Source organism: Drosophila innubila (genome assembly GCF_004354385.1).
Source record: "Drosophila innubila isolate TH190305 chromosome 2L unlocalized genomic scaffold, UK_Dinn_1.0 4_B_2L, whole genome shotgun sequence".
NCBI classification, from domain to species: Eukaryota; Metazoa; Arthropoda; class Insecta; order Diptera; family Drosophilidae; genus Drosophila; species Drosophila innubila.
The window spans coordinates 14,257,993-14,281,761 of record NW_022995372.1 but is presented as its reverse complement, the minus strand read 5'-3'; the positions used below and the strand labels follow the sequence as shown (position 1 = coordinate 14,281,761).

The 23,769-nt window shown below is 38.1% G+C and overlaps 6 protein-coding genes across 12 annotated transcripts in view; 2 read left to right on the top strand and 4 right to left on the bottom strand.

The window, feature by feature from the left end:
- The first annotated feature begins 3,095 nt into the window (after positions 1–3,095).
- Positions 3,096–8,242, top strand: LOC117780308 (3,4-dihydroxyphenylacetaldehyde synthase 2). The gene is made up of 3 exons (XM_034616774.1): positions 3,096–3,107; positions 5,463–5,918; positions 6,946–8,242. The coding sequence occupies exons 2-3, from the start codon at positions 5,604–5,606 to the stop codon at positions 8,152–8,154; spliced, it is 1,524 nt and encodes a 507-aa protein (XP_034472665.1). The 5' UTR covers positions 3,096–3,107; positions 5,463–5,603; the 3' UTR covers positions 8,155–8,242.
- A 748-nt stretch (positions 8,243–8,990) lies between these two features.
- On the top strand, positions 8,991–12,572 carry LOC117780789 (protein anon-37Cs). Its single transcript, XM_034617446.1, has 2 exons — positions 8,991–9,187; positions 9,241–12,572. The coding sequence occupies exon 2, from the start codon at positions 9,243–9,245 to the stop codon at positions 10,797–10,799; it is 1,557 nt and encodes a 518-aa protein (XP_034473337.1). The 5' UTR covers positions 8,991–9,187; positions 9,241–9,242; the 3' UTR covers positions 10,800–12,572.
- LOC117780790 (aromatic-L-amino-acid decarboxylase) lies at positions 10,984–16,418 on the bottom strand. Of its 2 annotated transcripts, none has more exons than XM_034617448.1 (3): positions 16,244–16,418; positions 14,900–14,985; positions 10,984–12,386 (listed from the first exon to the last, which is right to left on the bottom strand). In XM_034617448.1, exons 2-3 carry the CDS (start codon positions 14,977–14,979, stop codon positions 11,036–11,038), a joined length of 1,431 nt encoding a protein of 476 aa, XP_034473339.1. In that variant the 5' UTR covers positions 14,980–14,985; positions 16,244–16,418; the 3' UTR covers positions 10,984–11,035. The 2 variants fall into 2 exon arrangements, with proteins under 2 accessions (XP_034473339.1, XP_034473338.1); XM_034617447.1 differs by lacking the exon at positions 16,244–16,418 and adding an exon at positions 15,081–15,097.
- On the bottom strand, positions 13,076–13,999 carry LOC117780791. Its single transcript, XM_034617449.1, has 2 exons — positions 13,835–13,999; positions 13,076–13,778 (listed from the first exon to the last, which is right to left on the bottom strand). The coding sequence occupies exons 1-2, from the start codon at positions 13,860–13,862 to the stop codon at positions 13,234–13,236; spliced, it is 573 nt and encodes a 190-aa protein (XP_034473340.1). The 5' UTR covers positions 13,863–13,999; the 3' UTR covers positions 13,076–13,233.
- A 1,427-nt stretch (positions 16,419–17,845) lies between the features above and the next one.
- LOC117781209 (protein l(2)37Cc) lies at positions 17,846–19,456 on the bottom strand. Of its 2 annotated transcripts, XM_034617963.1 has the most exons (4): positions 19,326–19,456; positions 18,677–19,108; positions 18,164–18,606; positions 17,846–18,098 (listed from the first exon to the last, which is right to left on the bottom strand). In XM_034617963.1, the coding sequence occupies exons 2-3, from the start codon at positions 19,103–19,105 to the stop codon at positions 18,208–18,210; spliced, it is 828 nt and encodes a 275-aa protein (XP_034473854.1). In that variant the 5' UTR covers positions 19,106–19,108; positions 19,326–19,456; the 3' UTR covers positions 17,846–18,098; positions 18,164–18,207. The 2 variants fall into 2 exon arrangements, with proteins under 2 accessions (XP_034473854.1, XP_034473853.1); XM_034617962.1 differs by having other exon boundaries at positions 17,846–18,606.
- Positions 19,457–19,884: 428 nt separating this feature from the next.
- The window catches only part of LOC117779923, a 50,744-nt gene continuing 46,859 nt past the window's right edge, over positions 19,885–23,769 (bottom strand). For 3 of the 5 annotated variants that reach the window (XM_034616267.1, XM_034616270.1, XM_034616271.1), the window contains 4 exons: positions 23,481–23,618; positions 22,769–23,414; positions 21,209–21,868; positions 19,885–20,502 (listed from right to left, as the gene is read on the bottom strand). In XM_034616267.1, coding sequence (XP_034472158.1) covers positions 20,372–20,502; positions 21,209–21,868; positions 22,769–23,414; positions 23,481–23,618 — 1,575 coding nt within the window. In that variant the 3' untranslated portion in view covers positions 19,885–20,371. Of the gene's footprint in view, positions 20,503–20,589; positions 20,662–21,208; positions 21,869–22,768; positions 23,415–23,480; positions 23,619–23,769 lie in introns of those variants that run through there. The other 2 variants (XM_034616268.1, XM_034616272.1) reach the window with 1 other exon arrangement.

Here is a 23,769-nt window from a genome sequence, read left to right as displayed (position 1 = left end):
CAACGAGGGCAAAAATGAAGCAACGCCTGGCGACACCTTCGACGTGGCCCCAAAACAACAGTCAACAGCACTTAAAAGTCAGCGACGGCAGTGGCATAGCACAAATATGAGAAACTTAACTCAAAAGTCCAAGTCAATACGCTCGGTCAACACAAAAGCAGCAGCAGCAACAGCAGCAGCAACAACAACAACAACAACAAGAACAACATGGAAAACTTTCAGCATGTCTTCCCTTCCAGGCCCAAAAGCAAAATCAAGCACCGCCCCTTTATATTGAAAACATTGGAAATCGTTGATAATAGCAAAAGCAACAACAACAACTAAGAGCTACAAACGAATGCCCCGCCGCTGTTAGCATTTTGGTCATGCGCGAGAATTCGTTATCTTATCGCTGTCAACGCCATTAAACTGGAAATCGCGTTGGTGGGTGGTTAGGGTGGATTGTTCAAGGGTTAAAGGCATTCCAGCGACTGCGCACTGCTTGCGACTGCAGAGTGGCGAAACAGTCAATCATCTTGAGTCACCCTGTGTGTTGCTAGTAGCTATACTCTGTAGTTGTTAATATCCAAAGGGCGTGATAAGCAGACCGAATGAACGAATGAGTGAATTTACTAAATTCCAAAAAATTTTAGACTATTTTTAATAAATTAATAATAACAATTATTAATCTATATTATTATTGCTGTCAGATCTAGGCAGCACTGCTTGCTATGTAAAATTCGCTAATACAGCGCTGTTAAATAATATAACAGTGATGTGATTAAAGTGAATTGCAAACAGTATGCAAAGAGAATTCACACATAATCATAGACATAACATAAGTTCTATTTTAATCACTTCAGCTGCTTAACAGTTGAAAAGCTTGGATCGTAAAACTGCAGCAACAGTCAGACAAGCACACACACAAACACACGTACATGTTATTAAGCTCTGCAGTTTAACAGTCGAGGTGAGATCTTTAAGATGTTGAGTTGACAGCAGAAACATAATTATGTGAGAGTGCTTATGAACTCAATTAAAATTTATAAACTTTTAATTATTTATATTATATTAATAATAATTAAATATCGAAGGAATATATAGAATATATAGAAATTTAAGTGAGATTATTCTATACAAAAATAAATTATTTTACCTAATTTTAAAAATTTTCTTTTGTTTTTGCCTATTAATTGAACTTATCTGTTATTTTTTGTATAGGGTATCTTTGAGTTGCTCACTTCGAATTGTTTTCCCAAGAGCATATACGTCTGTCTATCTGTCTGGAAAACTGTTACTGAAGCGTACTAGTGGATATAAGTACGCCCAAACCGCTAGCATGGCATTTCTGTTTTCGCATTTATTTATGAACCGCTTAAAGCGCGCCAAACACTTTGAACCCCACAGGCTGACACCACCCCAAACCACAATGATGTACATTTGTGAAGAACAACAGCTGGTGGTTATACCTTGACCGAGTATCTCAGCAATCCAAAGCGTTTCAATATAGAAATATATCTCATCTAGTCAAAAAATGTAAAAAGTTCACTTAAAATTACAAACATAAAGCTTTTTAATCGATTTATATTTCATTTATTGATTTTATCTCGGATAAAGTTATTCTGCATTTTTTAAGCTTTTTTAAACTTTACCAATATTATTTTGTGGCTTGAAAACTTACTCGTTGGGATAGAAGATTATTTAAATATTTAAATTAATTCAAAATAAATATTAACCAAAGTTTTTTTTTAAGCTTAAGCCCTAAAGAAGTTGGAATTTAAATTGCAACCCGAGCTGTTTATAATAATTTTTCCTCATACAAATCTTGATTGACAAAGACATCACATTTAAAACGTGACCCTGAAATTTATAAAACAAAACCAACTGGAACTTGTGAAATACAGTCACTGGTCCATCATTGCACTGGCCCGGTCTATTGGCCGTATGCACTGCCATCAAACTACGCTTACAAAATAACAGATGCATCTATCCATCTATCTATCTATTGGACTATTTGATAGACACGTTGACTGTGACTTTCAAAATTTTGAGCACGGTCAAATGACAAGGCGATATAGATAAAGACAGGGAAATGTTATGCATTTTAGTCATTTAGATATATTTTTGCCAAATGACAACAGACAAGACAAAGTAATAGTTATTATAAACCGGATTGTGACAACAATGGATTATCCATTAGGTGCAGTGAGAAAAATATCAGAAAGATATCAGAAAAATATCAAAGTATTAAATTAAATTAAAGGAAAATTACTTTTTAAAGTAAAAACAAAATTATTAAAGAATTTTATTTATAAAAAAATTGTATTAAATATATTTAAAGTTGAGCATTTAAGGTCATTGAACATTAACTAAGAATATCTGAAATGTAAGCAATAAATTAGAGTTTATTGAGATTTTAAATATTTTTTTTAAAAAGTCACGTTCTTAAATTTCAATGAATTTTCTTCTCTTTTGTCTTATCCAATTTTTTTTTATTCTACCTATTTCTAGCTATATATATTTCTGTTTATTGTTGTCTATTAACTATAGATTGTTATATTGCCTACACAACATTTTTCTTAGTGTAGACATTTTATTAGACAATTAAACGCATTTCATTAAAATTTCTTGGACGATTTTCACGTTTGTTTATGATTTTTGTTATTTTTTATTATTGGTATAATAGTGTGTTCATGCGCTTTGCGCTTGTGAACTGTCTTAATGTCGTTTTCTGAACGTCGTCAGAGTTACATAAATCTCGCCAATGGTATCAAAAACTTGCTGGCTGTGCACATTTTTACACATGCCACTTCAAGTATTGTTGAAAGTTGCGTCGTGTCTACAACGGCCTACGATGAAGCGTTTGGATTTAACCCGCTTATCGAGGCTTTGACATGTCGCAGCGAGTTCATTTGAAGATCCGAATGTCAACGGTGAGCAAGTACAACAGTCTGACAGCGGAACAACTGAATATAATAAAATAAATAGAGATTAATAGCGCTCACAGGATATTATATATATTTATATCTGTCCCCTCTATCAACATGGACTTTGATGAATTTCGCGAATTTGGTCATGCATCAATTGAGTTTATTATCAATTATCTCAGCAGCATACGTGACAGGTGTGTGTGTGTGTGTATGTGTGAAAAGTGTTCGTTATCCTTTTAAGCCAATCGCTACTTCCACAGAAATGTTCTGCCAAGCGTGGTACCCCACGAGGTCATCAACCAACTACCGAGACAGATACCCGAACAACCGGAGCACTGGCGGCATATACTCAACGACATGGAGAGTATTATCCTGCCCGGATTGACACATTGGCAGTCACCCTACTTTAATGCCTTCTTTCCATCATCGACATCGGCTGGCTCCATCATTGGAGAGCTGCTCACAGCCGGAATCGGAGTTTTGGGCTTTAGTTGGGTAAGTTTCGCAGTCAGAAATTCCGATTTAATATACAATTGTTTGCTAATAATTATTGGAGTATTATACTCGAGGGTAAAAGACTGTAAAATATTAAAAAAAAAAAATAATATAGTATTGCTCTGAGTGTGGTAGATTTACATCGGAAAAAGAATTATAATGAGACATAGATTTGCATCAACTTCTTTTATTATTATTATTATTTTAAAAGTTACGATCAGAATAAATATTTTACAAAATTTAGAAAGCTTAAATAAATAAATAAGAAAGTTTAAATCCCTGGCATATTTAATATTTATTTATACAACCTGTAAGATACCTTTTTTTAAGGCAAGACAATGCAAAAAAATCTTGTTACACCTATATTGTTCAATCAAAAAAATTAACTGTTCGTGTAAATATATCATATCGATTTGATTACAGAGAGTTGTAGTACGAATAGTTAGGCATTAAAATAATGTAAGAGAAATATAGACAAACAACTACAAATAAATATAGTGAACAAATGAGAAGTATCTGCTAGTCGAGTACTCTACACCTGGCTGTAATTAATGGTAAATTTTTTAAATGACTTATTTGTTTTTTGATAGCTCCTTTTAATTCACTTTCTCGAATTTATATTGACATTGCAAAATTCGCTAAAAATAATAAAATGCATAAATTACTTTTATGTAACGTTTGCATTTGCATTTATTGTTTACGAACAATTTCATAATTGCTGAAAACCAGATAGAAAATAGTTTTTAATGCCAATTCAAGTACTTTTAAATAGTTAAATAGAGCTGATGCTACGATAACATTTTATCATGTAAACAAAAAGAGAGTCTAATAAAATACAGCACAGATGATTAGAAAATATATTTTTTTTTATTTTGTATACTTCACTAGCTTAACAAAAAACTATATTTGTACAACATTTTATTAATACTTTTACAACTGCATAATACACTTTTTACAAAACATAGTATGAAACAACTGACATTTAAACAAGAAAATTTTTAATATTGAAAAAAAGTCAACTTTAGATCTAAGTGCAGGGTATCTTCTAGTTGAATTCCCTGCACTAAAGCTAATTATGCTCTTGATAGAATTGTGTAAAAGAGGCAGTTCAACAAAGGAGTAAGAGATAATGAGAGAGGAGAATGGCTGAGAAATATTTAAATTTTAATTTTAAAATTATTTTTTTAACTAAAGCTTTTTTTATTAATCAGTTAATAAATTGGGTACAAAATTCGCTAAAAGTTAAATTATTGAAAACTACAAAAAATTTTCTTTCCTCTATAAATTGCATTTATGCCAATCATATGACTAAGCTGTGTATTATTGATTTTATGTCACAATAAAGATATAGAAGTAGACATACTACTTACATTTAGAATTTACATTTTATTAGAGTATCATTTATTGAAAGTATCATTCCACTATTAAGTACAATATACGGTGAGAGCTACGCTTTAAGAGCAACGCATGAGAAACCTGTTGTGTTTGACAACAGCTGTGAACAGTTTGAGGGCAGCTGGGAACAGTTGAGAAGCGTTAATAACAAACGGTTAAAGCCGAAGTGGATTGCCACAATTTGATGCGGCAATAATTTAAAAAGAAAATTAAAAAGTTAGTAAAAAATAAATTATGTATAGATACAGTACTAAAATATGCTTAATTATTCTTAACAATTATTATACTTGTACTACGAATTCGTTGTAATTTCCGTGGTTTTAAAATTAGAAAGGAGACAATAGTCTAATTGCTTTGATTTCTATTGTTGGTTTGTTTTCTTAGATTTGTTTATTGCAATTAGACGCACTATTGAACCTAAAAAAAACTATCATACATTTGTAGTGTCTCTTAAGAGTCGTTTAAATGGAAACTGTCTCTGACACTGAATATGGCTCTGATTCTCAGTTTGGCTCTGACTCTGACTCTACTCTTTTTCCGGCTCTGGGCCTGGGGTATAAAAGCCGCTTCGCTCGCGGTCTTCGGACACAGAGTTAGCGTTAACTTTGCAGTTGCAACACATCAACAAAAATAAAGAGGAAAGGCAACAAGTCAGTTCGCCAGTTCGAGCTTTGTAAACAAAACAAAAGGCAAACAAATCGCGTAAAGTACAAATAGAAAAGCGCTAAACAACTACGCCGACAATTGGAGAATTGATTTCGAATCCGAGACCCAAAAAACCAAAACGTGACACTATTTCAAAAAATGGATGCAAAAATGTTTCGCGAATTTGGCAAAGCGGCCGTTGACTTTGTCGCCGATTATTTGGAGAATATACGCGATCATGATGTGTTACCCTCCGTGGAACCGGGTTATCTGCTCGAACAGTTGCCCAAACAGATGCCCGAATCACCCGAGGACTGGCAACACATCCTATCCGATATAGATCGTGTGATCAAGCCGGGCATTACCCATTGGCAGTCACCGAATATGCACGCCTATTACCCCACCAGCGTCTCCTATCCATCGATTGTCGGCGAGATGCTCGCCAGCGGATTCAGCGTCATCGGTTTCAGTTGGGTATGTCAAATCCAGGTGAAATCTCAGCGACTGAGGAAGGGCATTGTTTAATCAAGCTAAATGGAGGCCCTTTGTCCGCTCTCAGAGATAAGTGAAAGCTTCGGCAAATTGAGAACTCGACAAACTGGTTGTCTACAAACGGATGAGTATTTTCTATTGAAAGTGATTGCATACTCAAGGAACTGGGTCAAGTTCGATAGAAGTGTCCGCCAGAAGTATTGGATTTTGTTCAACATATCCCATTACTTTAATAAAATCTGTTCTACTCGTAATATGGATGAAGATTTAATTACTTCATTATCAAAGTTACAAGATTTTATTTTAAAAGTAGTCAGTGTCTGTCAGGATTTTGGAAAACGTCTTTGAAAATACACCCAATTTAATCACAATTATTTTTTTGATCAGAATACTTTAATTTAGAAAGACTTAGCTAAAATCATTACTTGCCTTTTTGAAACTATAGAAATATTATATTTCTAAAGTTGTAACAGACGATCAAATGTGTATGTAAAAATTCAATAAATTTATTTAGTATAATGCAGATTTAGAAGCGTTGAAAAACTATTAAATTTGAAATCATAATTATTAAATGAATTAAATGTATTTTAAGATTAAGATTAGTTAGTAAACGGGTTTCTCTTTGAAAATTGGATTACTGAGAAAGCAGATGCATTTGAAAGTGAGAAATTCATCTGCTTTTATTCCCCCCTTTTTTAGAGTTATTTAAAAGTTATTTTCATAAATATATTAAAAATAGGTACATAATAAAAGCTAATTAATTATTTTAATTGACCCCCTTTTTTAGAATTGTTTAAAACTTATTTTCAAAAATATATTAAAAATACGTACATAATAAATGCTAATTAATTATTTTAATTGCATTCAAAAAGAAAATTTATTGAATACTGCTAAGAAATAATTAATTTTTGATCAGAAAAAAATTGAATTATTTGTTTATTTTTAATTTTAACAAATTCAACCTCGTGTTTTTAAATATTCTAAAATTATTTTATATTTCCCTCTACAGATCTGCAGTCCGGCATGCACAGAGTTGGAGGTGGTTGTAATGGATTGGCTGGCCAAATTTTTAAAGCTACCCTCGCATTTTCTGCATGAGACAGAGGGACCCGGAGGTGGAGTCATTCAGGGATCAGCCAGCGAGGCTGTGTTGGTCGCTGTGCTGGCAGCACGGGAGCAGGCGGTGCGCAGGGAGCGCGAGATTCATCCAGAGCTGAGTGAGAGCGATATACGTGGCAAACTGATAGCCTACTCCTCCGACCAGAGCAACAGTTGCATTGAGAAGGCGGGAGTGTTGGCTGCCATGCCGATCAAGCTGTTGCCCGCCAGTGAGGATCTTGTGCTGCGTGGTCCGGCTCTAAAGGCGGCCATAGAGCGCGATGTGGCTGCGGGATATATTCCAGTGATCTGCATTGCCACACTGGGCACGACGGGCACCTGTGCCTATGATGAAATTGAATCCCTGGCGAGTGTTTGTGAGGAGCATCAGGTGTGGTTGCATGTGGATGCTGCATATGCGGGTGGGGCCTTCGCCCTGGATGAGTGTGCGGACCTGCGCCGTGGCTTGGATCGTGTGGATTCCTTGAATTTTAATCTGCACAAATTCATGCTTGTCAATTTCGATTGTGCGGCAATGTGGCTGAGGGATGCCAACAAGGTGGTGGACAGCTTCAATGTGGATCGCATCTATCTGAAGCACAAGTACGAGGGTCACACACAGATTCCCGACTTTCGTCACTGGCAGATTCCATTGGGACGACGTTTTCGGGCTCTCAAAGTGTGGATAACATTCAGAACCTTGGGTGCTGAGGGATTACGTGCCCATGTGCGCAAACACATCGACTTGGCTGCCCAGTTCGAGAGTCTGGTGAATGCAGATTCTCGTTTCGAGTTGATTGCTCCGCGTGCCTTGGGCTTGGTTTGTTTCCGGGCCAAGGGCGATAATGAGATTACATCACAGCTGCTGCATCGTCTGATGGAGCGCAAGAAGATTTACATGGTCAAGGCTGAACATGCTGGTAGACTGTTTCTTCGCTTTGCCATCTGCGGCATGGATCCCAAGCCGACAGATATTGAATTTGCCTGGACGGAGATTGAGACTCAGCTGACAGCTTTATCGGCTGAGCAACAGGTGGACACACGCAAGCCTGGAGAAATTGCAGATTTAACACAGCACTTGACTGGCTTACAACTGACGGATGAAACATTGCAACGTTAATAGGCCAATTTAAAGAAAACACTTGCATAAGCAATATTTATGTTAAATTTGCAGTTAGTTAAGGTTTAATAAATGGACACACTTACACTTAAACAATTACAAGCTATTCTGAATTATTGAAATTTGAAATTACTTAATGGTTTGAATTTAAGCGCCATTTGGCTAATATCTATAAGTGTTATCGGCAAGAAAGCTGCCAGACCTGGGAATTGTAAGCAGTTCTTGCCAGTTATTCTCAAAAGGCTCTGTTAACTGACAGACTGATTTTTCTTTTTAGATGAAAAAATAGCTGTTTCTGACTGGAAAGCATCTGCAAAAGAGCTGAAACTGCGATGAAAAATAGGTAAGCTAACTAGCCAACTTTTTAAGCAAGTTAGTGCTGATAAAAACTAAAACAATTAAACAGCCCACGTTTGCAGATGTTAAGTGAGGAGCAACGTCGTTAAAACTGATAAATGTAAATTTTAGGTATTGTAAATTTCAAAATGTAATAATAGTTTTACCAAAAATATTAATAGCAAAACTTAGCTGAAAATATTTTTAAAAAAGCCTGATTTTTAGCTAATAGCAATTTTGAAATTTTTCTAGCAAAGGAACTCTGAAAATAGCCAGAACTAGCTATAAAATAGCAAAGTTGGCAACAGTGTTGACAACAGCAATCAGCTGTTATTTTTTGCAAGTATTTTCGCAAAACGAAATCAAGATACGCTAACCGTGAATAATATTTATTATTTTGCTTAACACATGGCTGGTTTAGTTAGAGTTAGTGTTAGAGATGGCCAATTCAACTCCAATCATTTGTTTAAGCGAACTAAATGTGGAACCTTAATAATAGGCTGAACAATTTACAAGGTAGTTGTAAAGGGTACAAAAATGTGAATATTTACATTTGTGCATTTTTCAAGGTTACGCTTTTATTGTCAACTGTTAAACATACAGCAAACGACAGCACACAAATAATATAAAATTCACAGTTCTCACAACAAAAAGCAAAGAAGACAACATCAACCTATTTGAAATTTGATATGCAATGGTAAGAGATTGTATTAAGTTGCGTAAATAGCTATTAACTTATTCTGCCCTTAGTTATGTATAAACTAGCCAACAGGCGCAGCTTATACTATGCAACAGCACTCAAGGCTGAGCTCACGGGGCTGCAGCAGCATGGAGGCGGGAGGCATCACGACTACAACCACAATCTAGATACGGCCAAGCAGAAAGTACGGATTGTGGTGATAGGAGCTGGCATTGCTGGTTTATCAGCGGCACAACATCTGCTATCCCATGGATTCCAGCGAACACTTGTGCTGGAGGCAACAGAGCGTTATGGTGGGCGCGTCAATTCCCAGAAGTTTGGCGACACATTCTGTGAACTGGGCGCCAAGTGGGTGAACATTGATGGCTCCCACGATTCCATGTATGAGCTGTTACGCAATGCCGAAGGATTGACGAAGCGACTGAAGCAGCCGACCCGCGTCAGATATGTTCATCCCGAGGGACAGGGGGATCAGATTAAGGTGCCACCTCGCATGGTGGAGCTGATAGACACGCTGTTCCGGCAGTTGTGTCGCGGCTTCAAGGTGCGCGATAAGGTGAAGAACGGTGGAGATTTGCAATCCCTGGACAATGTCATGAGTTACTTTCAGTCGGAGAGCGAGAAACTGATAGGCACATCGTTCAAGGAGCCCGCGGAGCAGCTCATGGCACGCGACATCTTTCAATCGCTCTTCAAGGATTTCAGCAGCATCCTGGGCTGCTGTCTGGAGTATGTGAATATTCAGCATGTTACCACATGTCCCCTGAAGCAGGAAACAAATCCCATTTATGTGCCCACAGGGCTGGACAACATCGTTGAGGAACTAACCAACGATTTGGATGTGGGACAACTGCAAATTGGCAAACCTGTTGGCCAGATACAATGGAAAACGTTGTCAGAACCGCAGAGTGTGGGCTGCTTGGATGGCAGCCTTTACCAGGCAGATCACATCATTTGCACCTTGCCTTTGGGTGTCCTTAAGACATTCTCCTCCATATTGTTTAAGCCCACGCTGCCGCTAGAGAAGCTACAGGCCATACAGAATCTGGGCTTTGGCAATCCCGTCAAGATATATCTGTCCTACAAGCGGCCCATCAATCGCTGGCTCAAATCGAATCTGCGTCCGCTGGGCTCGCTGCTGCAACCAAGTGATCTCTCGTCCGGCTGCAATCCTCAGCGAAGCTGGACCCAACGGGTGGTTGAGATTTCCCAGCTGCCCACTAGCCAACATGTTCTGGAAATACGCGTCGGTGGTGGCTACTACGATGAGATTGAGAAGCTGCCCGATGCCACGTTGCTGGAGCAGATCACAACGCTGTTGCGTCAATGCCTGAGCAACTCAAAGGTGCCCTATCCGCAGGCCATGCTGCGCTCCAACTGGAACAGTTCCGCCTGCTATCTGGGTGGACGTCCCTACTTCTCGGTGAACAGCAGTGCACGGGATGTGCAGAGTCTGGCGGCGCCACTGGGACATGTTGTGCCCACGTTACTTTTTGCCGGCGATGCCACAGCGTTGCAAGGATTCGGCACCATCGATGGAGCACGCTTCAGTGGCATACGGGAGGCGCAGCGTATCATTGATTATTACAATAAGAAACTTAGCGCTTAGCGCCCACTCAACTAGTCCAAATTTATAGTTTATAGATAACGTAATTAAGCACATTTATTAAATATGATTAGCGTTTAAAATGAAACAACAACAATAACGATTAAGTGGATTGCATTTCCATTCCATGTGGAAACAGTTCTCTAAGCACTTATATGTACGAGTATGTATTTAAATTTGAAGTGAGTTTTGTATGAAAAATTCCCTAAGCATGTCAGCTTCGTTTGTCCGTCCTTCATCTATTTCTCGGCCTCCATTTCATCGGCTGCAGCGCTGACCTCGTTCCAGGAGTACTCCATGTCCTCGGGCTGGGTGAATCTCGAGCAGACGGCCATGCGCAAGAAGTACACATCACGTATCTTGGCCGGCACCATGTGTATCTTGCCACGCCCATTGATGCGCTTCAGCAGCGCCTCGTTCCTTTCGTTTGTTCCCTTGAGGCGGAAGCAGACCAGACCCATGTTTATTTCGGCAGCCAGCTCGAAGCGTTCATCCGCCACACAGAGTTCACCAAACTGCGTGGCAAATCCGCAATGACGTCGGATGTGCGCCTGGAGATTCTCCACACCATACAGACGCAACACGAACCAGAGTTTGAGGGCACGGAAACGTCTGCCGAGTGGGATTTGCCAGTGGCGATAGTCGGGTGCAGATCCCTGCATATCGTGCTTTAAATACAGAGGATCCACATTGAAGGCATTCACCACCCAACTGGGATCCTTGAGCCACATGGCAGAGCAGTCAAAGTTGACCAACATCCATTTGTGTGGATTAAAGTTGAAGGAGTCGGCGGTCTCGATGCCCTTCATGTGATGACGATACTCTGGACAGATGAAAGCGGAGCCGGCATAAGCTGCATCCACATGCACCCAGACATTATGCTTGTTGGCCACAGGGCCACATTCATCCAATCGATCGAAGGCACAGGAGTTTGTTGTGCCCAAGGTGACCACAGCATAGAAGGGTATCAAGCCATCAGCTAAATCCTGTTTGATTGCCTTCTCCAATGCATCTCCACGCAGACGATTGTTCTCATCCGCTGGCACGGAACGCAGCTTGACGCCTCCCAGGAGACCTGCCCGCTCCACGGAGGAGTGTGACTGGGCGGAGGCATAGCCCACCAGTTTGCCAATGATCGTATGCTCATCCCACTCGGGATGCTCTGCCTTCACCTCCTGCAATTTCTTCGCTTTAGCTCCCAGTAATGCCACCAGGGTTGATTCACTGGCTGTTCCTTGGATGACGCCGCCGCCCTTCCCGCCGGAACAGGCCAAAAACTCAGCAGGCAGATCCAACATCTTGCCCAGCCAATCCAGCATTACCACCTCGAGTTCAGTGCACGCCGGACTCGCAATCCAAGTGAATCCAATGCAAGCAATTGCTCCACTCAACATATCCGCCACAATGGCCGGATAGGAGTTGGCCGTGGGGAAATAGGCATGGAACTTGGGACTGTGCCAGTGTGTGATGCCGGGCATGATGACCCTCTCGATGTCCTTCATCACATCCTGCCAATCCTCTGGCTTCTCTGGCGCCGCATCCGGTATCAAGGGCTGCAAGTAACCAGGCTTCACCTCCGGCAACACGCGTCTGCAAGTTGAGAAAACGGAAACAATAATTAGATTTCTAATCTCATTAGCAACCACTCAAAAAGCTTCTCAAAGCTCTAATTGAATTCCCCCAACGCAGGATCCCTCTTCCGCCCATTTATCACACTTGCAACTTGTTGCCAGTTGCTTGAAAATCAATAAAACAAGTTACAGCAAGATTCTGCATTAATAAAGTGGAAAAAGTTCTTTCAATTCATGAGATAAGATTAATTCAGACAGATTCCAAGATAATTTATAGAACCTATTGATAATAGTGATGTAAAACAGTACGATACATCGATATTTCGACATTTGTTATATCTTTACATATTTTTTTTTACAAAATTCCGATTGATTGATGTCTTTCCGTCACTATCTCATATTAAAATATTACATGTTGAAAAATCTAAATCAAAATTAATAGATTATAATATAAAATATTTTAATACATTTTATGTTTTGGAATAATTTATAGAACAGCTGTTTGTAGTGTGTCCCTCATTATATAAATTCAAACCGGACTATTTTATTTCTAATTGCTCGTGTAAGGCGGTCTTTTAAGAGTCTGTATGGAAAAGCAAAAAATCGGGGTCTTTTGCACAATGTGCTGAATTTCCATATTTTTTTTTTGCCTCACATTTAAGGCTCTTCTCAAGCTGTGTTTCTTTGTTTATTAGAACATTTTTAAGGAACCGATTATTATTGGACTTTATTACCTAGTAATTAAGACAAGCATTAAAAATACATGGCTACAAAGATACACATTTTAAAAGTCATTTCACACATTTGAAGACATTATTACAGCAGTACAATTTGAAGACATTATTACAGAAGTACAGCTTAAAAAGCTATTTAAAGAACCTTTTGGCAAATTTGATGACATCTAAGGCTAGCATCAATTCCTTGGCCCCTCGGACACCCAGCGATTCCAGATCTTCGAGTGTCATCTGAATGAGCACTTGAATGTCAATTTCCTGACGGGTGAACAATTCGGTCAAGTGCTCATTCCCTGTGCGGCTTAGCAGCTTACGCACACGAGGACTTAGCGACGGCTGCTCCACCGGGGAACTACGCTTAAACTCCCGCGTCTCCTGTTTAACAACTTTTGGAGTGGTTTCACTTGCTGTGCTCTGGGCATTTGGCGAAAACACGGATCGAATACGCATAAAATCCTGAGAAAAGTGTTTTGCTTTACGGCCTTGGCTATAGCCCGCTAAGCGTCGTGTTGTTGTCGATGATCTACCCGATACACCCAAGTAGTTAGACTTAAGTCCCCGACAGCCATCCAACTTTGCCGATTTATGCTCGAAAGGCGTGGATAGAGTTGTCGTACTATCAAAGTTGAACACTTGAGTTGATCTTGGTGTCAAAGGCGTTAGCGGAGACTTGGGATCTGTGTAAATGGTTATTTAATTCAATAACTTTCTATATGATGCTATTGCCATTTACCTCTCCAGACACGATTATAGCGATCCATTTTCTTTAAAACTTTACTGCTTGCAAATTTTTCTATCGCCAAAAAAAATGCACTCTAACCTCGTCGGAAAACTATCATGTGTAAGTGCACAGGAATGCATTTGTGCACTAACATATATATGAATATATGAACGTTTGTATGTAAGTATGTTTGTATGTATTGGTAGGCTTGAAAGTCAGCCAACCTTTGTGTAAGATAGCATCGCTTTTTACTGTCGTTTATACCGTGGCTCAACAGCGTATTGACCTAGACCTTAAAATATTGTCTTAAATAAAAGATATATATATTTTAACTAATATGGGCCAGACTTTTTTTTTTTTTTAAATAATTTATATATAATTTTTAAATTATTGATAATTCGTATATCTTTTACTTCTTATCTCAATAAAAAATTTCTTTAAATTCAAAAAATTATTTAAAATTATTTGTCAAGAATGTTGCTTTATCTTTTAGTTTTTTTTTTTTATTGATAACTACTTCTGTTCAAGAACTTTTACTTATTGTTTTTTGTTTTTTTATTAACTGCTTAACAACGTGATTATTTAAAATAATGAATATTTTTTACGACACGAAAGCTCTGATAGATCCAAGGCTAAACCATTAAAACAAAATAAAAAAAGGTTCAAGAACAACGCACAACTAAGAGCTATAGGCAAAGTTATATAATAATGAGTACCTTGAAACGTCAGAAAACATTATTAAACAAAAAAACTTCATAGTTGTAATTGTTGTAATTAATAAGCTGCAAATTTAAAAACGGAATGGCAAAAATCTTGTGAAAGCTTCATAAGCTCAGTTGGGCACTAGAAGGCCAAATCGGGTAATACCTCGACTTTCCTATGACTCAATATGTCACGAATTGTATTGTATCAATTGCGTATTGTATTAGTTAATATGAAATTGAGATTGATGCGGAAAGGCAAATTGTGGGTCAATCAGAACGAACTTTCAAATTGTAAGGTCAATTTGTGTTATTGAACACCAGAAACAGATACAGGTCGTATATTGAATTTAATAAACATGTTTAACATTCTCACCTGTCTCGTATATTTTCCAGGTAATCGGCTATATAATCAACCATCGATTTGGCAAAATCTCTGAATTCGGGCGCTTCCATATCGATCTGTAAAAAAATGATTTCACAGAAATAAATTAATTCAATTAAACAAGTAAATTTAATTTACACATTCTAAAACGAATTGAGAGACAGACACTTACCGAAACCCTCGGATCCAGTTTATCTGTCACCACATGAGTATTACCCTTACTTTGCAGGGGCTTGGTTGGATTAGTGGATGCTTTGCTCATGTTCAATGAATATTATTAGGTATGCTGTGTTAGTTGATGAATTAAATATTCAAAGTGCTTGACAATGTTAATGTGAGTAGTAAAAATTTCAGTGAATAGATAACGATTATTATTTACAATTAATAAACGCGCTCGGTTAGCTGATTAAGGCCCGCAGATACCCTTACTTACACTATCAAATGTTAAATCTAAATAATTTCAATAAACATATTTATGGTGCTCTTTGCTAGAAACTAATATAATTGAAACTTGTATTATACTGAACTAAATAAAAAATTAAGAAATTCAATATTCCTATAGAATTAATTAATAATTGTTTCGTTACAAAGTATGCTTAACTTTCTCACATAACCTAGGCATATTATAGAAATGTAAAGATAAATTAAAAATCTTTGAATTTTCATTTGCCTAATTACTTCAAATATTCTCATTATTGTATTCTACATACAGTCAATAAGTTATTCCATTATTCCGTTCGTAAGCCATTTATTTATATTTAAAATAAGTCTCTTTCTATTTTTAAAATCATTTTATTTAGATTTTTATCAAGATCAAATGTGGTAAGCATTCACTTTTTAGTACATTTTTAGCACATTTGTTTATTTGTTTGCTAGAATAGTTGTTGAAGCAAGTGGCCAAAGTAGTTGCCGTTTTAGCTAACAACTAAGGCTGTAAAGATAATTTGAATGTAGTTACTTATTCTGCATTAATTAGTTTTGTTGAAGTTGGAATTATTTTTAAGCCCTATACGATGAAAACCAGTCAACAAAAGTTGTTTGGCATTGACAGAAAAATACAAAAAAAACGAAATCAAGTGAGAACAAACCAAAAATCGGCAAGCTGATAAGATTTTTGAGGAATTTTAAATTCAGAAAATACTTAACAAGGTTGAATGTGAAGTTAAAGCAGCGCTTAAAAAGTCATTTCGTAATATAACGTATACGCCCAGTGTTTATGTGTATAATATGTTTTTTAAAGCACTTTAATTGTTTAAATATGCCCAAGACGCAAACGCACAGATATCCACACACACACACACTGCCCAACACCATTGTGCACTTAAGTTGACTTGCCTTTAATTATTTGCACTGTATTATTTTTTTTGCCGAGTTTAAGTTCCGTTTGTTAAAGTGTATGCACTAAATTGTTAGATTGTATAATTACAATTTAGTCTAGCTGTTCCCGCTCTGGCAACCGTTGGCCAACTGAGTGCTGCTCAACGTGTGGCCAGAGCTTATAAAGCATCGCTTCGTTGAAACTCCGAGCGGTTGAGATTCGAGAGCAGCCACAGGACCGGTTCAAACACCGCACTCGGTTCATTCTGCCAATGAATTTGTTATAAATAAAATAACATTAAAAGTGTGTGTGAGTGTGAATAATTATTGAACTTGCTGGTAACATACGATATACTTTTAAAGTGCATTAAACTGCGTTAAGTCAAGCCAATGGAGATGAATATAAATGAGTTAGTTGTCGGTTAATAATCATTTAAAGAGAAGAATCCCCTCGACGACTCATGAGTCAACCGTTGCGTGGGACTTTCCCAAAAACTAACAACAGAAGAATAGCAACAAATGTGCGAAGTTTTAAAATAAAAAGAATTTTTAATTTACATTTGTGACGTCAAGGCATTTTTGCAACAGGTTTTGTGAACAACTTGCTTGCCGCACAGCTGCCAAGTTGGGACCTGGACGTATTTGTATCTGTGGCCATAGCTGTATCTAGTAGATGCACGGTGCCGAACCCGGGCACGAGACTCTCATCAATGCTCGATGACGTCAAAAGCTCTGCTCTCGATTATGCTCACGAAACGGGGAAAGGGGAGCGGGGACATTCCCATCCAACTGTTGCGTGCCTGTGTCTGGCATTTGAACGAAGCCACTTTGGCAAATCACTTGACTGAATCAACAGATTTTTTGCCATGTTTACGCCAACGTCGCTCTTATTGTGATGCCACCCGCATCATCCCCCAAAGCTCAACTCCAACCAACCCCAAGCAACTTATGTGTATCTGAGTTCTGTTATAGTGAGGGAAGTAGAATGTGAATGGACGCATTCAATGCTCCTTCCATTTACTTTCCTTTTTTGCTTAATGCTGAAGTGCTTCAATTTGATTTATGGCTGACTTGAGTTGAAAAGCTTGGACTTTCATGGTGGTTTTGGGTGCTGGTCGTCTTATGGCGTCTAGAAGTGGAGGATTGCATAATCGAGCGAACGTAGATTGAATAACATTTGTGCGAATGCGATAAATAGATAGTCTTAACAGAGAATGAATTAGAATTTAGTATCTGTGCCCTTAGCTTTTGAATGAAATTTCTAGTTAGGAATTCATATTTTAAAAACTTTCCAAAGTACAAAAATATATTTCATTTAATGAAAATACGCTTAAAAAATTGTTTTTTTAGTATGTAGAAACGAGATTTAGTTAAATAATTAATATATACTTATCATGTATATAGAAGGTATTTTCTATATTTTGTAGATCTTATTTCTTCGGCCTAAATTCCATTTAATTTAAAAAATATGAACATTTTTTGATTTATTTTTCAGTCAGTTTTATCGAATTTGCACTTATGAAGTCTTATGAAGAAGACTTCATAATAATATCGTACCAGATACATTCCCCTTGTGGCAATAATCCCTCAATATATATTAAAATAATAAGTAAATTTAGATAGGTAAGGGATTTTCATATTTAATATGTATTTATTGTATTGGATCCTTTTGTTCACATAACAAATTTTTTATAGTCTCGCAAGATGTAACATATTCTGGTCTTCTGTCTGGGTTCAGTAAGGAATTTATACGGTGAGTTTCAGATACGCACATAGCAGTCGCGGTCGCAGTCCAGTCGACAATAAACAAGGTCGAACAACGTGTGCGCACAGAATCAGGCCAAAAAGTGATTAAAATATTGGACCAATGCTTCTGCAGAAGGCGACAAGGTTACAAATTGCATTGTTTGTGGGGGGTATAAACAAAATCGAAAGTACTTAATAAATGCTACAGGTAGTTACAACTTATTCCACTAGGCACGTTATTGCGCAACAGTTGAGGGCAGATTGAGCAGCGTGTGTTGTCCACTGGGCAAATAGGCGACACCACGTGACCTCGATAGCTGGTAGGCAATATCCTCGGCAGCCTCAATACGACGCAGCTCGACAAGACCATCGCCGGCCTCACCAAAAGATCTGGCCAGCAAATCGGCAGCACCAGCATCACCCTCAGCGGAGATAATGGAAGCCAACTTCTGTTGCTCGGCCTTCTCGACCACGAAACGCGCCTTCTCCGCCTCCTGCTGAGCCACCTGTTTCATTTCAACGGCCAGCGTGAACTCACGGCCAAAGGTCAAGTGCGTTAGCGAGATGTCATCCAAGATGAAGCCGAATTGCTTGGCACGCACTGTAAGTTCCTGGGACACGCGCTGCGATACCATCTGGCAATAGTGCAATAATATTAGTTAATATCTTGAATTTTATCTGGAGTCATTTAATAATCTGATTTACCTCACGCTGAGTAATCAGCTCGCCGGCATCGAACTGAGCGACAACGGCCTTAAGCACCTCAGGAGCAATCGAGGGCAGCACACGCTCGTCGTAATCCTGGCCAAGAATCGTGTAGATCTTTGGCAACTCTTCGGGTATCGGACGATACAAGATACGCAGTGTGATGTTGACATTCTGCAGATCCTTGCTGCCGGTTATCACCGGCACATTGCGGGGCTGCGACCGAATGTCGAAGATGATGGGACGCTGCACCCAGGGAATGAAAAAGTGTGTACCCTCTCCCACAACGGTCTCCTTGATGCCCGTGAAGCGATCGAAAATCACAGCTCGGTGTCCACCTTCAACATTATATAATGCGGAGTTCACAACGCCGCCCAGCAGAGCAACGCCGAGGCCCATTTGGCCAATACGATTGAAAAACTGCGCCATTCTCTATAAAATATAAATCAAATGTTTACTCTTTGTCTTGGTTTTAACAATATTATTGTATATTTTATAATAAATGAACAATAAGCCGACTGAGTTTTGTATTTCGTCAGATTTATAGGTTAGAACGTCATGTAAACTCGTCGAGGGCAAAGTCTAAGCAGTTTTTCGGCAAACTATGTATTGGCTTTAAGCTACGCTCATGTTAACAATGTATACTAACTTTTTATATGTATGTGCTCTATTTAAATATTATAATAACTTTTAAGTTAATCAATTGCTCGTTTTATTAAAACCGCACGCAATGAAATCGACAGCTGACAGTGTTGTAAAATACCTGCAGTTGCAATGTGAGAGAAACAGGGTTGCTGTACGTTCATGCGCGCGGTTTTGAATATATGAATTTAACAACTATAAGAATAGTGCATTACGACGCAACCGGTGGAATTAGAAAAATAAATAATTTGAAACTTTTGATCTTACAGCAAAGTGTGCTGTGGTCTTTTTATGATAAGTATCGATATTAGTAATGAGTATTTTTGTGGAATATCGATAAGGCATTCAATACAGCGTACTGAAATATCGAGACCATACGATGAATTGAATGTCGATAGTTGATTTTACTTAATTGTACGTTATAGAGCAGACCTGCGATTGGCAAAAATCGAAGAAGAAGCATGAATCGAAATGTGCGCCAATTTCGAAATTTAAAAATTGCGCAATGGCTATGTATCGCCTTCAATAGTATCCACAGCAATTCAAAATATTGAAACAACATTTGATTTGAATTTTATTTACAGCCTCTTTCCGAAACTCTGATATAAATCAATTTTACCAACACAAGACTCACCAATTAAAAATAATTATTTAGCATTTTAAGAATATACATGGGCATTGATTTGCTATCGAAATTTGGACCGAGGCCGTTTTATATTTTATTTTATTTTAACGTTTCACATAAAGCTGGACAATGTAGCACACTAAAACTACTTGAGAATTTCATTTACTTTTAAGCTACATATTTAATCTATATATATAATATTTAATATAATATATAGCTGGCATCTGGTGAAAACCAAGCTCAATAAAGTCGCTGCATTAATGATCTACTAATTATATTATTCCCTTATGTTCTGTTCTTTATTCAAGTATTATCCGTTGACTATTTTTTAATGATTTTACTTAAACATTTATCTACTTATTTACTAATGGTAATGCATATTTAAGTGTTCTATGACCTCACATATCATTTGCTTAGACTTTTAAACGCTATACACGCGTGGGCGTTCCAAAAATGGGGACGTTGTTGCGTCTCTGGGCCAAGGGTGAGGCGGGCACCGGTGTTGGCCCGTTGTTGTTGTTGTTTAGACGACGTTGCTGGCTATCCGAATAGGCACGTTCTATAAGAAGGGATTCACATCTATCAGATATGGGTCTACAAATATCATTGGTACTACTGTTTTGCCATGCTTGGTGTGGTTCATATCTTGGGTTTGTTTTGGAGGGATGCTGCATGCAATATTTGTTTAATTACATTTACCAAATATTCTCCGTTTCTTCTTCAAATTGTAAACATGCAATTGAAACAAATAAATAAGATTTTAAATTATATACAATTTAATAATTAATAATACAACTTTTCTATAGTTATTCTATATATATACATGATTATTATATTTAATCTATAATACATTTGGGATGATCTTAAATATAAAATACATGTAAAGTTCGGTATGGAAAATTTAAATTACATACGGCATGCTGAAGAAAGTGGATATTTTGTTTATTTATTTTTTAATTATTATACGCAAAATTTTAAGGTCGGGAAACATTTGATAAATATACTTCAAGATAAATGACAAGTATAACAATTCCAAATCCGAAATAATATAAATGAATCTATTTATACCAAATATATTTTTTTCGACATGCCAAGAAGAGTATTTTTTTTTATTTTCATAATTAGTTATTATACACCAAATATTTTATACGGGATTATTTTGATATATCATAAAGAAAATGAAAATAATGATATCTCCATAACCAAAATGAATAGATATATAATTAAAATGAAAATACCATGCACCTAGGAATAGATTGTATTACCTCGAAACTTTAAGCCCTGTGCCTCGTTGATAATGGCCGCCAGCACTGGATGCTGATAGCGCTCTCGGAATATGGCAGAACCGTTCATGGCAGGACCACCATTACCATTGAGGGTGCCATTGCCATTTCCATTGCCGTGGTGCATCATTTTATGCTGTGGAGTATGCTGTGGTGTCAACGAAATTGGCGACGAGCCATTGCCATTCTTATAGTATCGATTCTGGTTGGGATCATAGGCGGAGGAGGAGTTCTGTTGCTGCTGCTGCTGTTCGTGGTTGTGGTTGTGATTCAGACGATTGGCCAGCTTGATGGAGGCGCAACGATCCTCCTCGTTGTTGCGCATCTTCAGTATGCGCTGATCCTGCACAGAGTAGCGAGAGCCGTGCAATGAATTCAACTGATTCAAATTGGTCACCTGAGGGCTCAGCTTCTTGGCGCGGAAGCTGCCGCCGGGCGAGTTGTTAAGCAGCGTGCCACGTGAGGAGCTGCCGTTGGTTTCGGTGCTATCACGGCTGGCAGCCTCTCGATAGCTTGAGGGACGGTGTGTCGACGGCGGCGTATCCAATCCACTGTCATGTGCCGAGCAGTCCAGCTCCGTTTTATTGGCCAGTCCAGCGTTGCTGCCGCCATTGGAGCTGTGAGTGGGCAGCATGGGTTGCACTGTAACCAGATAATTCAATTAATTATTTATTTATAATGAATATAATTAAATTGAAAAATTAACATTTTAAATTTAAAAATGTATATAGAAATATAATAGAAATTCAGATTTAAATAAAATTTATTATTAACAATTGAATGTATAAATCAAGGCTGCAAACCGGTTCTGAACCGAACCTCGTGGAACCGGTTCGGGTTTCTAAGCAGCCTGAACCGGATCTTAAACTGAACCCTTGAAATTATTTACTTTGCGAATCCGAGCCTAGCCCGAACAGCTTTCTAAAATAAAAGGTTCGGTTCGAAAAAACAAAAATTACATAGTTATTCTAATAGTTTTCTAATATTACGCAATTATTTGAGACTTCAGATTAAAATAAGTCATATTTAAATCTTCAAATAAATTAAAATTATCATAAAAATTTAATTTATTTAAAAAAAATTAAATTTGTTCGAAATGTAGAGAAAATTGTATAACAACAAAAATATATTTTTTTATGAAATTGAACTAAGGTTCGAACCCAAACCTTGGGTTCATGGGGTATATAAACCAATTCGCGAGCCGAGCTGATGTCTTGCTCAATGGTTCGAACCGCCGAATCGAACCTTTAACAAAATTTTGGAGGTTTGCAGCCTTGCTATAAATACAATTAAATTTATGATTTAAATAAAATTTATAATTTAAAATTAAAATTTAAAAGTGTACAATTTAATTTTAAATGGAGTTTACAGCAATTATTAATTATTAATCAGTGTAGAATCTTTGACTTAAAAAAGCGCATTAATCTTCAAAAATGTTCGTACTATAATTTGAATACTGATGTCAAAAGTGCATAAATTGCAAAGTTCAAAATTTAATAAAGTGCAAATTGAACAAATTACAGTATTATATTATATATTCACCTGAATGACGCATATCGGTAGGCGCACGTGGTTTGCGATAGAGCCAATCCCTGTCCAGTTCGTTGCCATTGTCTGGTGTGGCACTGATGCCGCGGAAGAGTCGTGGTCTACGCAGTTGAACCTCTGCCTCCTCGGCGGTCTCCTCATCTACCACCTGATTGGAGCCAAAGCTGCTGTTGATGAATATACGACGTGGTGATCCATACAGAGCACCGCTACCAGCCTGGGTAAAACTATTCTGAGCCGATGCATAACCATTGGAATAGCGACTGAGATTGGCATTGCTGTGATGTGGTATCTTCTGCGGTGTCGAGTGATTCGTTGAGATGCCGCTCAAATGATGATTGTGATTCTCATTATTTAACGCACTCAGATCCGGCACCGAATCGCTGAATAAAAATGGATTGGCGCCCGCATAACCATTAAGACTGCCAGCTCCAATTTTATGACGTGCCAAGCCACCACCACCGCTGGCTCCACTCGTCATCAGCCAATCATCCAGCGCACTGGAGTAGGTGCTGCCCAGGCCAAAGTGCTGGAACTGCAGCGAGGCATGAGAAACGGGCGCCGCCAGAGATGCACGTGATCTCGGGCCCTGTGCAATCTTCAAAGCGCGACGACGCTCCTTGGAGGTCAGTGTGCATTCCTGTTCACAAATATAGCATATACATTACACATTGTTTGCGTACAAAGATTCAAGTTAAATACTTGCCTCCAGCAACTCGAACCAATCCTCGAGGCCATCGTCACAGCGCAAGAGCACGCGACCCTCGCGTCCCAGCAGCAGCCCAATGGCGCTGTACGAGCGCCGATTGAGCCATTCCACCTTCTCCACGTCCACCAGCTTGACCTGAAATAGTTCAACGCAACAAAATACAATGAGACAACAGTGCACAGCATTGTTACAAACAATACAAGTCAAAGGTTAGACAACGATCGTTGGTCTCTGGGTCAGTCAGCAGGGGTCTGGGAACTGGAATCGACTGGAGCTTAAACTAACT

What these genes read in the sequence shown, in the direction of transcription:
- LOC117780789 (XM_034617446.1), top strand. Translation starts at nt 9,243, where the DNA reads ATGTATAAACTAGCCAACAGGCGCAGCTTATACTATGCAACAGCACTC.
- LOC117780791 (XM_034617449.1), bottom strand. Translation starts at nt 13,862, where the DNA reads ATGGATCGCTATAATCGTGTCTGGAGAG. An exon ending in CTATAATCGTGTCTGGAGAG is followed by an intron (nt 13,779 to 13,834) that starts GTAAATGGCAAT and finishes CCATTTACACAG; the next exon opens with ATCCCAAGTCTCCGCTAACG.
- LOC117780790 (XM_034617448.1), bottom strand. Translation starts at nt 14,979, where the DNA reads ATGGAAGCGCCCGAATTCAGAGATTTTGCCAAATCGATGGTTGATTAT. An exon ending in CTGGAAAATATACGAGACAG is followed by an intron (nt 12,387 to 14,899) that starts GTGAGAATGTTA and finishes CTCAACTTGCAG; the next exon opens with ACGCGTGTTGCCGGAGGTGA.
- LOC117781209 (XM_034617962.1), bottom strand. Translation starts at nt 19,105, where the DNA reads ATGGCGCAGTTTTTCAATCGTATTGGCCAAATGGGCCTCGGCGTTGCT. An exon ending in AGCTGATTACTCAGCGTGAG is followed by an intron (nt 18,607 to 18,676) that starts GTAAATCAGATT and finishes CACTATTGCCAG; the next exon opens with ATGGTATCGCAGCGCGTGTC.
- LOC117780308 (XM_034616774.1), top strand. Translation starts at nt 5,604, where the DNA reads ATGGATGCAAAAATGTTTCGCGAATTTGGCAAAGCGGCCGTTGACTTT. An exon ending in GCGTCATCGGTTTCAGTTGG is followed by an intron (nt 5,919 to 6,945) that starts GTATGTCAAATC and finishes TTCCCTCTACAG; the next exon opens with ATCTGCAGTCCGGCATGCAC.